We start from the raw sequence: 14,174 nt of genomic DNA, 5'->3' as shown, positions 1-14,174 counted from the left end.
ACGTTCCAGTCATGTACACCGCTCTGATGGAGGTGTGTTTGGCATTGCAGAAGATGTTTTTGGGCCAGTGGCTCTGGGAGACACTGGCTAGTCTGTCCATGTGTGTCTTCATTATCTTTGAGCAGCCAGCAGGTTGGAAAGTCAGACTTGCCCAGTCCAGTAAATAAAAGAACATCTCACTGAATAGAGCTCATTGTTGGGAGAAAGAAGCAACCCGACTGATGCTTGCTCCATCTCTTTCTCCCTCCCTTTAAGACAGAAGAGGAGGCAGAGAGAGCTCTGTTAATCTGTGTGGCCATGGGACAGAGGAAAGCTTGGACCCAACAAAGGTTCCTTTTCTTAGTTACTGTGACAAGGTGGTAGTGTTATTGTAGTCAGAGGTAGTGTTATTGTGATCAGTGGTAGTGTTATTGTGATCAGTGGTAGTGTTATTGTGGTCAGTGGTAGTGTTATTGTGGTCAGTGTTATTGTGGTCAGTGGTAGTGGTAGTGTTATTGTGGTCAGTGGTAGTGTTATTGTGGTCAGTGGTGGTAGTATTATTGTGGTCAGTGGTAGTTGTAGTGTTATTGTGGTCAGTGAGTTATTGCGGTCAGTGGTAGTGTTATTGTGGTCAGTGGTAGTGTTATATTGGTCAGTGGTAGTGTTATTGTAGTCAGAGGTAATGTTATTTTGATCAGTGGTAGTGTTATTGTGGTCATTGGTAGTGTTATTGTGATGAGTGCTAGTGTTATTGTGGTCAGTGGTAGTGTTATTGTAGTCAGAGGTAGTGTTATTGTGATCAGTGGTAGTGTTATTGTGATCAGTGGTAGTGTTATTGTGGTCAGTGGTGGTGTTATTGTGGTCAGTGTTATTGTGGTCAGTGGTAGTGGTAGTGTTATTGTGGTCAGTGAGTTATTGCGGTCAGTGGTAGTGTTATTGTGGTCAGTGGTGGTAGTATTATTGTGGTCAGTGGTAGTGGTAGTGTTATTGTGGTCAGTGAGTTATTGCGGTCAGTGGTAGTGTTATTGTGGTCAGTGGTGGTAGTATTATTGTGGTCAGTGGTAGTGGTAGTGTTATTGTGGTCAGTGAGTTATTGCGGTCAGTGGTAGTGTTATTGTGGTCAGTGGTAGTGTTATTGTGGTCAGTGGTAGTGTTATTGTAGTCAGAGGTAATGTTATTTTGATCAGTGGTAGTGTTATTGTGGTCATTGGTAGTGTTATTGTGATCAGTGGTAGTGTTATTGTGATCAGTGGTAGTGTTATTGTGATCAGTGGTAGTGTTATTGTGGTCAGTGGTAGTGTTATTGTGATCAGTGGTAGTGTTATTGTGATCAGTGGTAGTGTTATTGTGGTCAGTGGTGGTGTTATTGTGGTCAGTGTTATTGTGGTCAGTGGTAGTGGTAGTGTTATTGTGGTCAGTGAGTTATTGCGGTCAGTGGTAGTGTTATTGTGGTCAGTGGTGGTAGTATTATTGTGGTCAGTGGTAGTGGTAGTGTTATTGTGGTCAGTGAGTTATTGCGGTCAGTGGTAGTGTTATTGTGATCAGTGGTAGTGTTATTGTGGTCAGTGGTAGTGTTATTGTAGTCAGAGGTAATGTTATTTTGATCAGTGGTAGTGTTATTGTGGTCAGTATGTGATTGTGGTCAGTGTTAGTGTTATTTTGATCAGTGGTAGTGTTATTGTAGTCCGTATGTTATTGTGGTCAGTGGTAGTGTTATTGTAGTCAGAGGTAGTGTTTTTGTGATCAGTGATAGTGTTATTGTGATCGGTGGTAGTGTTATTGTGGTCAGTGGTAGTGTTATTGTGGTCATTGGTAGTGTTATTGTGGTCAGTGAGTTATTGTAGTCAGTATGTGATTGTGGTCAGTGTTAGTGTTTCGAAGGTATGTGGTTCTCTTCGTGTGCTATGTGTCTGGGTCTGTTTGTTATGCAGTTCTGTTTGTTAGGTATTTCTCTGGGCCGCTGGGGCCCAGCATTAGTGCTGACAGGCAGACTGCTGGACAGAGGCTAAACTGGCTCCCCAGGCTTTGTGACCACACTCAGTTTGGACCCAGTGGTGCTGAGTCATAGTCAGTGATTCAGCCTGTCTGTCTGCTCCAGTTAAACACACACACACACACACACACACACACACACACACACACACACACACACACACACACAGGGGGCACCAGCGGGGACTGGACCTATGCAGCCACATCTGGCATATTACGATTTCACAACTGCACCTTCCAACACTAACAACTACATACTACGTCCCATCATACCTGAGAGGACCTGTGCTAATGCTAGCATGCACATCAGTGATACTGCACATCAGTGATACTGTACATCAGTGATAATGCACATCAGTGATACTGTACATCAGTGATAATGCACATCAGTGATACTGTACATCAGTGATACTGTATATCAGGGATAATGCACATCAGTGATACTGTACATCAGTGATAATGCACATCAGTGATACTGTACATCAGTGATACTGTACATCAGTGATAATGCACATCAGTGATACTGTACATCAGTGATACTGTACATCAGTGATAATGCACATCAGTGATACTGTACATCAGTGATACTGTACATCAGTGATAATGCACATCAGTGATACTGTACATCAGTGATACTGTACATCAGTGATACTGTACATCAGTGATACTGTACATCAGTGATAATGCACATCAGTGATACTGTACATCAGTGATACTGCACATCAGTGATAATGCACATCAGTGATACTGCACATCAGTGATAATGCACGTCAGTGATACTGTACATCAGTGATACTGCACATCAGTGATACTGTACATCAGTGATAATGCACAGCAGCGATAATGCACATCCGTGAAAATGCGGATCGGTGATAATGCACATCAGTGATACTGTACATCAGTGATAATGCACATCAGTAATAATGTACATCAGTGATAATGCACATCAGTGATACTGTATATCAGGGATAATGCACATCAGTGATACTGTACATCAGTGATAATGCACATCAGTGATACTGCACATCAGTGATAATGCACGTCAGTGATACTGTACATCAGTGATACTGCACATCAGTGATACTGTACATCAGTGATAATGCACAGCAGCGATAATGCACATCCGTGAAAATGCAGATCGGTGATAATGCACATCAGTGATACTGTACATCAGTGATAATGCACATTAGTAATAATGTACATCAGTGATAATGCACATCAGTGATACTGTACATCAGTGATTAGTACACTGCATGCTGTGTGTGGGCATAGTATGTGTGTGTGAGTTGAGGTGATACCCATGGGCCACTGGGACCCCCATTCCCCGGGCTCTGCTGTTATCAATGGGCTCTTTGTTGGCAGAGAGGATGGGGTCCCGGGTCCCTGAGCTCCATGTGAGGACTAAGATTAAGTAATGTGGCGTTGGGATTTATACGTGATTGAGCTGACTGGGGGCCCATATCATTGAGTTGATGGGGCGTGCTTAATCTAGTTGAGAAGGAGGGGCTGCTGTGTGAGTTTTGTTGTGGGTGGGGGATGAGGTGTATCCAGCTGAATGGCCCGAATTTGGGGTGTGCTCATTTGCATAGAGAGGAGGCTGGGGATGCAAGGGGGTCTGAGGTAGGGTAGTTCCCATAGAAGAGAGTGGAAAGGGGTTTAAACCGGCAGTAACAGAAAGGGTTCAAAAGGCCTGAATGGTGAGGTGGGGGGAGCCGTGTGCAGGCAAACAGAGCTGGCCGTCCCTGTGGTTCTGGAGGGAGATCAGTCTGGAGGAACAGCATTAAGATTCTGCTCAACACCCAGGCAAGGCGCCTTTTCTTCTGCTCCTTGCAAATGAGATGGGCTCCTCCTCATGTTGCCCCACAGGAATCAGATGTTTTGTTGGCCTTCCACTGGCTCTGAGAGGAGAGAGGGGGACACCCTCTTTCACTCCGACCAATCTCTCTCTATCTTTCTCTCTCTCTCTCTCCCTTGTCTCTTTCCATCTTTCTCTCTTTCTGAATGTTTCTCCTCTGACAGATATTGCCTAAGTGACCAGATCTGAGGCAACCACAGTGACTGTCTCAGAAATCCAGGGGGCGATACAATTAGTGTCACCTTAATGCTGAGACCACGTTATTAATCCTGCTAGATGGAAGCTTTTAAAACAACACATCCAGCCAGACTTACAGTGGACCCACTCAGTTAACCTCTATCAACAGGGACCAAATGGAATTCAAGTCACTCTGTTGTTTTCTGTATTTACAGTCTTCCAGTCTCACTGGTTCCCACTGGCTACACATTTCTTTTAACAGAGTGTTTTGGTAACAAAGACGGTTTCTATGGTCTGCGATGTGGGTTTTACTACCTGTTGCAGGGCCAGAGTTGGTTGGAGGGGAGAGGGAGATCAGAGGCGAGCAGGAGGGAAAAGGCCCTAGGATCTTGCTGGTATAGTAGCTTGAGAGATCATAGACCTGGTTGAGCATGTTAGGATCATATCTGGGCATCATGACTGTATAATAGCTGTGGATGTTTATATAAGGCTTCATCCCATCCAAGAGTCACATCCTATTAGATGAGAGTCAGCAAGAGTTTAACATGTTTTGAAGTAACTGGCCCTGGGGTTGCCATGATAATGGATGGAAATTGATTCGTAACGGACTGGCTGCTGATTTGTCGGGTTCAGACTAGGTTTTACGTCCCATCCCCCCATTCTCCAACCATCCATCTGCTGGAGTCCTGTGACAGTTTCAACTATCTAATAACTCACAGACTGTCTCACCCTCAGGTAGCCTAGCGGTTAAGAGCATTGGGCTAGTAACTGAAAGGTTGCTGGTTTGAATCCCTGAGCCAGCAAGGTTGAAAAACGTGTTGTTCTGCCCTTGAGAAAGGTAATTCATTCCCAACAACTACTCTTGGGTGCTGATGACATCAATTAAGGCTCTGCTTGGATTCAGAGGATTTAGGTTAAATGTGGAAGATGCTGACCAGGTGTTCCCCTTTATAGTAACCTAATACTTACTTTGGCATACATATTGTTGTTTGGATAGGTACCCAGAACTCGTTGGACTTTTCAACCATGCCCAATACCGATTTATTTCTCCAGGTCCAATTGCCCTCTTTTCAGGCTAAGCAGTCATTAAGTCTGATTGAATGAGCTGCCATCACTTACAACAGGGCTTTATGAGATGTGACTTGAGGAAGAGGGAGTGGTCGTATTGTTGCTAAGAGGCTGCAATCCAACTGGCTGCCTCTGGTCTTACTGGCCCATCCTCTGACACATAGCTTCCTTTGCAGTTGATCACAGTTAATAATGGCAGTGATAGTGATGGATTAATAATGTGTGTGTGTTATGTTGCCATGCTCCTGTGTGTGGCTGTGTGTCCGTCCAAAGAGAAGCCCTCCAACCCACTGATAGATGTGGCCTATAGGTCTTATGTATCCATCTGTAGCCTGTCAGTGACATCATGGTCAGAAACTCCAGGAGGGACAAAGAGGTGGAGATGTATAGCTGCTACTGTTCAGCCCTGTGGCCCCAAAGCTTCTCCAATCGGCTAGCACACTGTAATGGTGTCACTTGTTGACTGTTTAGTACACTGGCATTTATTATGTATCCATGACTACAAGGACAATGATTATAATTTTTCTCCCAGTATGATTTTCACATGCTGATATGCAGGTCAGCTGTTGAATAAGAGTTAATCTAATAATGCCATTTAGCTAATATAACATTATTTTGTTTCTACTCCCCTCTGTTTGCTCTCCTACTATCCTACTATCTCACAATAGTTTGGAGATACTGTGGTAAATGTAGATATTCAATAATTGATTAACTGTTCTTGACTTCTATTTGATGTACCTAGATAAGACATGTAATTGTACTCATTCCCATTTAGACTCCGACAAGGAGAAGACTAAAGAGGAGCAGAGGAACAGGGATGGGGTGTGAGACGCTCCTAGACGGTGCTGCTGTCACACACAGAGTGGCGCGAGCCAATCAGAGTAATACCAATAAATCTGGAGGGCTTAGTGGGATATTTTGGACGCCAAGCGAGACAGAGTGCCACACAAGAACACAGCTACTATCTGACCCTCTCTCTGTCCCCTTTTTCTCTGTCCCTCTCTTTTTCTGACCCTATTAGTCACCGACTAACAGGGATGGAGGAAAAGAGATCTCATTCCTTCACCTCCCTGCTTCTTTTCTTCCCTTTAAATCACACTCTGTCCCCATCTGTGTCTGTGTGACTGAGCATGTGTGTGAGGCAGCTTTGATTTGGTAGCCAAGCTCTGTCGCACCAAATCCTATTCAAACAAGGACGAGAGAGAGAGGGAGAGAGAGAAAGGCCAGGAGACATTTGTATCTGAGTGGACGAGCACAAACAATCCCTGGCACACAGCTTTTGAGTGTCACACAAACCACCCTCCTCCCTCTCTCTCTCTCTCTCTCTCTCTCTCTCTCTTTCTCTCTCTGTCTGTCTCTCACTCTCTCTTTCTGTATGTCCCTCTCTCTGTCCTATTCAGTGACCGGCCCGGCCCGTCCCTTTCACCCCTCCCTGTGTACTCTCTCTCAGGATGGGGATGTCTATCCCTATAAAAGGCATGTGTGTGCCCTGACAGGGTTTTATTCCAGCCATGGAGAGTCAGAGAGTCCTGTCATCTTACAGGAAGCGTTTCGGGCCCCAGGGGGCCGGCAGCGTGGGTGGGGGCGTGCGGCTCAGCAGTCTCTCCTCCAGCCGCTTCTCCCTCCATGGGAGTCCCCGCCACATGACCCACTCCAGCACCATTTCCCGTCTCTCCCTGGGGTCGGCTGGAGGGGCCCTGCTCCTGGGGACCCCTGGGAACCGGCTGGACTTCTCGGCTGACTCACTCCTCAAGGCCCAGTACCGGGAGACGCGCACCAACGAGAAGGTGGAGATGATGGGTCTGAATGACCGCTTCGCCAGCTTTATAGAGAAGGTGCGCTTCCTGGAGCAGCAGAACACGGTGCTGGTGACGGAGCTGACCCAACTGAGGGGGAAGGAGCCCAGCCGTCTGGGGGACATCTTCCAGGAGGAGCTGAGGGAGCTGCGCAGGCAGGTGGACGGACTCAGCGCTGGGAAGGCCCGGCTGGAGATAGAGAGGGACAACATGGCTGCTGACGTGGCCACGCTCAAACAGAGGTGAGAATGAGGCAGTCTCATTTCCATCAATATAATTAGTCTCTGATCAGTCTACTTTGTTTTAGTATTTTGGAGTTCCAATTGATATTGTGGAGTTCTAATTGCTTCAGCAGTCTGTCCCCTTAAAAGTTTATTCGGAATTTGATTTAGTGGATTCCTAGTGTTTGGCGTGTGTATTGGTCAATATGTTAATTTTGAATTGGAATCTTTGCTACAGTCTAAAACCAACAAATGGTAGTTGCCATAACACAATTCAGTATAACTGGATATCGTGTTACATGATAAAATTGCTCAGTAGATGCTTTGGCTTGTTGGTTATTGAAAACACTGTGCTCTGAGAAGGCGTTACTCAATGGGTGTCCCTCTTTCTAAACATGATCCTGACCAGACCCCTACAGCCGTTCATGAGTGTGGAGGAATGGAGGAAACACGGAGGAGGAAACACAATAGAGCTGATTTCCACAAAGAGACCAGGGAGCCAGGCAGATGTTCTGTTGTTGCCTGATCCCCTTAATACTCATTGGTCAAATACACGCTTCTTAGTTATGTTTATTGGTTTATTGCTTAAGTGGCATAGTTTATAGTTATGAGGTTATGGCTTATGTTTTCACAGGGTGTTTTTTGTTGTTGCCAAGGACAAAGGGAACATCTAGGTTTGTATTGGTTTCTGAGCCTGTGTATACTATGGATCAGAGACGTGTGTGTGTGAGTGTCACTGCTCTCTGATTACAGATCTTTTCATTTGCTTTGGTGCAGTATGTGGTATATTTTCAGAACACTTAGTACAGAACTCAAACCACATCATCAGAAAGGCAGTCATTTCTCAACTCAATTGAGGAAGTACAACATCAAATCATACATTCACTTTTTGACCAAACTTAATTAGTGTTTCATCTGGAAATACATGTTTCACATTCACAATGCAATACATGTTTGTTTAAAGTAATTGCTTTTCACAATGCAATGTTCACTTTATTTTTGCTATGATTGTCTTCTCATTTTTTAAATGACATTTTACGATTAACCGACTGCTCTTAATTGATAATCACTTAACCGTTTGGTAAACCTATAGATTTTAGATGTTTTTTCTACTACAGTTTTAGAGAACTAAATAGTGAAAAAGTATATTTATAAAGTATAAATATATATGTACTATAATGTACAATTATGATAATGAAGCATTTCGCTGCACAAATAAAACAACATAACATTGTATTTGTCACTTCTTAAACAACAAGTGTAGATTAATAGCTTACTTACGGTCCCTTCCCTACAATGCAGAGAGAAAGAGAAAAATGGCACAAACCAGTACTTGTGCACCTGCGATAACATCTGCAAATCTGCACGCAACCAATTCACTTTGATTTGGCTATTAGGATTTTACTGCAAAACATTTAGAATCTGATATTGACAAGATCAGAGATGTTCTCTGTCATACAATTGAAAACAGTGGTAACTATACATTTGGTCAAATTGAGTTAAGACTGAAATCAGGCTTTGTAGTCTCCTGGTTCAATTATCTTCCGTTTTCAAAGAAAATTGAGTTTCAAATGTGCAGTAACTACAATATCCACATAAGAACCAACGCAAACAGCAGTAAGTGAAGTTACTAAGTGAAGTTCCTGCAGTTTGCCTTGGTATTCTATCGGGCTCTGAGTTCAGGCCATCCCGATCATGACATGCCCTCACACACACCATGAGACAGTCAAAAGGTTGGATAAACACATTTAGATTGTAGATACTGTACTTTTCTTTTGCATTACCCATATAGTTGTTTATCATACAAAGGCAGAGAGCAGTATCAGCATTTTAGGGGTCATAGGTCAGTGCATTATCACTTATCAACCTACAATGTATTTGGCTGGAGAGTAAAAAAATACTTTAAAGCCATTTTTCTCAGATTCACTGTTTGCGTAGACTGCTCTTTGCCTTTGTATGGCATTTCAGGTGGCTGCCCTGCCCTTGGCATTTGTAAAAATTCTGTAGCAATATGGAGTGGGAAAGCGGCAGTGCATTTGGATAATTAATAGACACGGCAGTAAATAACATTTTAAAAACCATCTGTCTCGTCCAGGCCCGGAGTCTTATACTTAGTATCAATGGTTGCTTGGTGAAAGATGTCTCCAAACAAAATGAGAGCACAATAAAAGGTTTTTAATATGAATAACGTGTTAGTTTGGTACTAAGAGTTTTGAAAATTCACCACATACGTGTGAAAATAGCACCAAAGCTAATATAAAAAAACATTAAGAGACATCTGCTTTTCACCTCTTAGAGCTCAGCATGAGTATCAATGGTGAAGGTTGACAAGGTTAGAGGTCAGTTCGTGTTTCCTGCTGGTTTCCCAACTCTACTCTCTTAACACCAATTCATCAGTCTCTGAAGAAATACAGATCTGAGTTTGAGCGTGTGTGAGCATGTGTGTTTCAGTGTGGGGCAGATAGTGGTAGATGGAGTTTGGAAGTGTGTGTGTGTGCTTGCGTGTTCATGTGTGTGTGCTTGTTTGTGCGTGTGTGTGTGTGTTTTGGCTCCATTCTGTATGCGTAAACTCCGCCTCCGTGGGAAAGGCTGATGACAGGCTGATGTATAGAAGTGAATGGCTAATGATGTGTAAGCTCTCCATTCAGCTGAGCTCAGCCCACCTACTGCCAACTCTGCTACTGCAGCATGGAAGACAAGTGGTACTCAAACAGTCCATATCATCAGTTTATTCATGTCATTATGTATACAAGGATATCCATACACAGACACATTTAATCATATGCTGATCATGGATGGAAAACATGATCATATATATTGGGTAATTGGTGGGATGATGACTGGGATTCATTGACTTTGTATCAATAGAGAATAGGTTGAAACTAGGTTTTATCTGAGGTGCATGGATCCTCTTTGCGTGACCAATGAGGGGACTTAGTGTGCACCCTAACACTGCCTCTCCTTTTATCTGTCTGTTTTCTATTTTTCCTCACTCTCCCTTTCTCTTTCAATCAGACTGCAAGATGAGATGGTTCTTAGACAGGATGCAGAGAGCAACTTGAACGCCTTTAGACAGGTGAGGACATTTCTCTCATAATTTGTATAAATGTCACTATTATTGACCATGTCCCTCTTTGCATGTGATCTTCACAGCCCGTGTTTTTATATGAGGAATATACAGGTCACATTGACCTAAGGATTCTCTGTGTGTAGGATGTGGATGAGGCGTCTCTGAACCGTGTCCAGTTGGAGAGGAAGATAGACGCACTGCAGGATGAGATTGCCTTCCTCAAGAAGATCCACGAGGAGGTGAGCTTCAGCTTCCCCTCGTCTCTATGGCAATCTCTAGTCCTTACTGACCAACCTCTGTTTCCATCTCTAAAGTAAATAGTGAATATTCAGAGAATGAAAGAGGTGACTTTTAACCTGTAAGCCTGTGGTTGGTTCTCTATAGGAGCTGCGTGAGCTGCAGGAGCAGCTGATGGCCCAGCAGGTCCATGTGGATGTGGACGTGTCCAAGCCAGACCTGACCGCTGCTCTGAGGGACATCCGGGTCCAGTATGAGTCCGTGGCCTCCTCAAACATTCAGGAGACGGAGGAGTGGTACCGCTCCAAGGTCATATCAGAAAGCTTGGGCTATTGCATATACATGTACACACATTACTGTACAGGCACAGGGAGACACACTACCATACAGATAAACATGCATACAGCCAGGTGTTGCACAATGCACACATTGACAACACACTATAAGATGCAAACCTTTAAAGTGTCCTGTCTCTCCTTTTGTTGTAATGCACAGTTTGCCGACTTGACCGACGCAGCTACTCGGAATGCAGACGCCTTGCGATTGGCCAAACAGGAGGGCAACGAGTACCGCCGGCAACTCCAGGCCATGACCTGTGATGTGGAGGCGCTCCGTGGAACAGTGAGTTGTCCAATCAGAGCAGAGTGTGCTGTATCAACAATGAGACAATGAACATGAGTTCCATGACTCCCCTCTCTAACTGAACCACCTCTACTCTTTCATCTCTTTCCAAACCTCTTCCCCCTTCCTTTCCTTCTCCCTCTCTTCCTCCTCTCCTGCAGAACGAGTCTCTGGAGCAGCAGCTGCGTGAGATGGAGGACCGTTTCTCCGTGGAGACAGCTGGTTACCAGGATATGGTGGGTCATCTAGAGGAGGAGATCCAGACTCTGAAGGAGGGGATGGCCAGACACCTGCAGGAGTACCAGGACCTGCTCAACGTCAAACTGGCCCTGGACATAGAGATTGCTACCTACAGGAAGCTGCTGGAGGGAGAGGAGAGCAGGTGAGGAGATAACGGTGGAGAGGGAGTAGGATGGTGGAGGGAGAGGAGGGTGGAGAGGAAGGAGGGTAGAAGTTAGGAAGAGAGGAGGGAGGAGGGAAGGAGAGAGAGGGTGTTGGAGGGAATAAAGTGGAACAAAATAATAAAATAATGTGGATCTAATGAGCTGGGTCGGGAGGAGACAGTGTGATGAAGAAAGAAAAGACAATAGGTGGTGGCTGGTAGTTACTGATACTCTCTCTTCCTCTTCCTCAGGATCACTGTTCCAATGCAGAGCTTCTCCAACCTGCAGTTCAGAGGTGAGTAAGGGTATCCTGACCCAGAAATATTAGCGTAGTCTATCATGGCATTTAATAATTTACCCCAGCCATATGAATGATGTGCTGATGCATAAATCTGAAGTTAGGATTCGGCTCTGACTGGATTCATGGGCATCTGAAAGCTAAACGTCTCTCTCACCCTCTCCCTGAGTATAGAGACCAGTATGGACACTAAGTTCTCTCCAGAGGCCCATGTCAAGAGGAGCATCATAGTGCGGACTGTGGAGACTAGAGACGGGGAGGTATGTAGAACATCATAGACCATTGAATGAGTCCATGGGGGATTTATTCCCATATCAGATGTGTGAATGTGCTTGCTTCCTACTTAGCTCCTCCAGAGGGCAGCATGCTACATTGTGTTATTCAATACATGCAATTTCACAAGCTTTCAGATCACTTATTGACAGTCCCTCCCTACTGCTGCATCTACAACCCAACATGCCCTGTTCCCTGCTCTGTGTTTCAGATCATTAAGGAGTCTACGGCTGAGAGGAAGGAGATTCCTGACAGTCCTTAAAGGACACAAATGTTGCTAGCTATATGTCTGTCATACTGTCCCCACTCCCCAGTAACGCTTAGAGGCCTTGCATGATAATGATACCCTTTCCTGACCAGGCACCTCCCTCTTCTCCAAACCTTAAAGTCCCCCCAGTTGCAACCACCTCCCCATCCCCTTCATCCCCTCTTCATCATCACCCCCAGACCATGCTACATCATTAAATACTTAGGAGTTGCATTTTGTTGAAACAAAAAAAAATCCCTCATTGCATCCTTATTAGCATTTTTGCCAAAAAAGTATTATTTTTGTATTGCTGTAACTGGAGATAGGCTTTAGTGCTGGGAAGTGTGGCCATGCACCTTAGAAGGAAGGGTCTTGGACTACTACCCTTTGTGATTAACAGACTTAATGCTTGGAAATGTATTTTTTGTTCAGCTCATAATAGTGACAGATCAGAGTGGGAAATGTTCTCATTGTGTTTGGATTGTAGCCAGAGAGGGGGCCTTGAAATGTAGTGATTGTTATTCAGCTAGTGGTAGGGGTCGTGCTGAAGTTGTGTGGTTTGAGTGGATGTGAGAAGTCAAGAGGAAAGTACAGTTGCTGGGGTTAGCAGTGGACAGGATGGGTCTCAGACAAGGAAGATGACGTGTGAATGACAGTGCTTTTAGCAGAACTGTTGGTGAAAAGAAAGAAGCTGATGTAACTCTCCTCTAGGGCCAAACACCATATCAATTTCATCCCTCCGTCATACACTGCCCCCCCCCTTCTCTCTCTGGATGCAGTGTCTCTAGTTCCACTGTTTCATTGCAACATCATATCTTAACACTAGAACAGCGCCTGGGGACATCCACTTACGCACCAGGGGTGAGAGGGACAGGATGGAGGTGAGACAGGGAGTATTGACGAGACCCTTACCTCTGAAATCCCCTGTTCCTCCCCCAGCCCCATCTCTGGAGTGTCAGTGATTGTAGAGAGACACAAAAGAGGGTGTTGCTGAGATAGCTTGGTGGTGGTGGAGCGGGTGGGGTTACATGGTGTCTCCCTGATGACAGCCCTCTCCAAGAAACCCTGGGGGGGGGGGGGGGGGGGGGGGGCTTGGAAGGTGGAGGAGGGGGGTTGGAGGGTTGGAAGAGAGGAGGAGGGTTGGAGGAGAGGAGGAGAGGAAGAGGGTTGGAGGAGAGGAGGAGGGTTGGAGGAGAGGAGGGGGGTTGGAGGGTTGGAGGAGAGGAGGAGGGTTGAAGGAGAGGAGGAGAGGATGAGGGTTGGCGGGTGGCTGTCACAACACTAACTGTTAATCCCAGCTCTATCCCTCTGCTTAGCACCCCTGCTGACATAAACAAACTGACACCCCTGTCACCTACCATTCAGTACAGATGGTGACTACAGACTGCTTTTCATTCTTCACTAAAGACAAACCGTAACCGTCTTCTAATGTGCCTGAGTTTCTTTCACATCTCCTTTCCCTCTGCTTTGCCTTCGTGTCTTCACCCGTCAGCTCTAGATACTATTTCTTCTCTTCTTGTCTGCCTCTTACAGTAGCCACAGCTGAACCACACTGCAGTAGGTCTAAGAAAAACCTACAAGATGTGAATATAACCTTAGTTTTGACCAACATTATGACAACCCGTTAACAACAATAAAGCCATTTTGTTTGATTAGTATTTGTGTCTGAATGAGTCTTTTGTGAATGACAGTTTTTATTTGCTTCCTTTAGTCCAACACAAGCTGCTGCTTGGATTGAATGTGTACCGTTGTATGATTGTGTGTGCTCATGAAATGAAGATAGATCCAGTACCAGCTGGACCTTTTTCATGACTTCATTTGACATACCCAGCACCTCCAAGTTGTTGATGTGCGTAGACCACGTTAGAAACTCGTTGTGTGGGGCGCCAGAGTTCAGGAGGACAGTTGGGCACCTGTTGATTGATCATAATCAATAGAACCCACATAGTCATAATCA

The 14,174-nt window shown here is 45.0% G+C and overlaps 1 protein-coding gene across 1 annotated transcript; it reads left to right on the top strand.

Moving 5' to 3' along the window:
• Positions 1-6,554: 6,554 nt before the first annotated feature.
• LOC110538640 (glial fibrillary acidic protein) lies at positions 6,555-13,875 on the top strand. The gene is made up of 9 exons (XM_021625581.2): positions 6,555-7,109; positions 10,104-10,164; positions 10,302-10,397; positions 10,543-10,704; positions 10,891-11,016; positions 11,178-11,398; positions 11,651-11,694; positions 11,872-11,957; positions 12,182-13,875. Exons 1-9 carry the CDS (start codon positions 6,583-6,585, stop codon positions 12,230-12,232), a joined length of 1,374 nt encoding a protein of 457 aa, XP_021481256.1. The 5' UTR covers positions 6,555-6,582; the 3' UTR covers positions 12,233-13,875.
• Positions 13,876-14,174: the final 299 nt, after the last annotated feature.

This window comes from Oncorhynchus mykiss, chromosome 12 (genome assembly GCF_013265735.2).
Source record: "Oncorhynchus mykiss isolate Arlee chromosome 12, USDA_OmykA_1.1, whole genome shotgun sequence".
Classification (NCBI taxonomy): Eukaryota; Metazoa; Chordata; class Actinopteri; order Salmoniformes; family Salmonidae; genus Oncorhynchus; species Oncorhynchus mykiss.
This window is presented reverse-complemented; position numbering and strand designations above follow the sequence as displayed.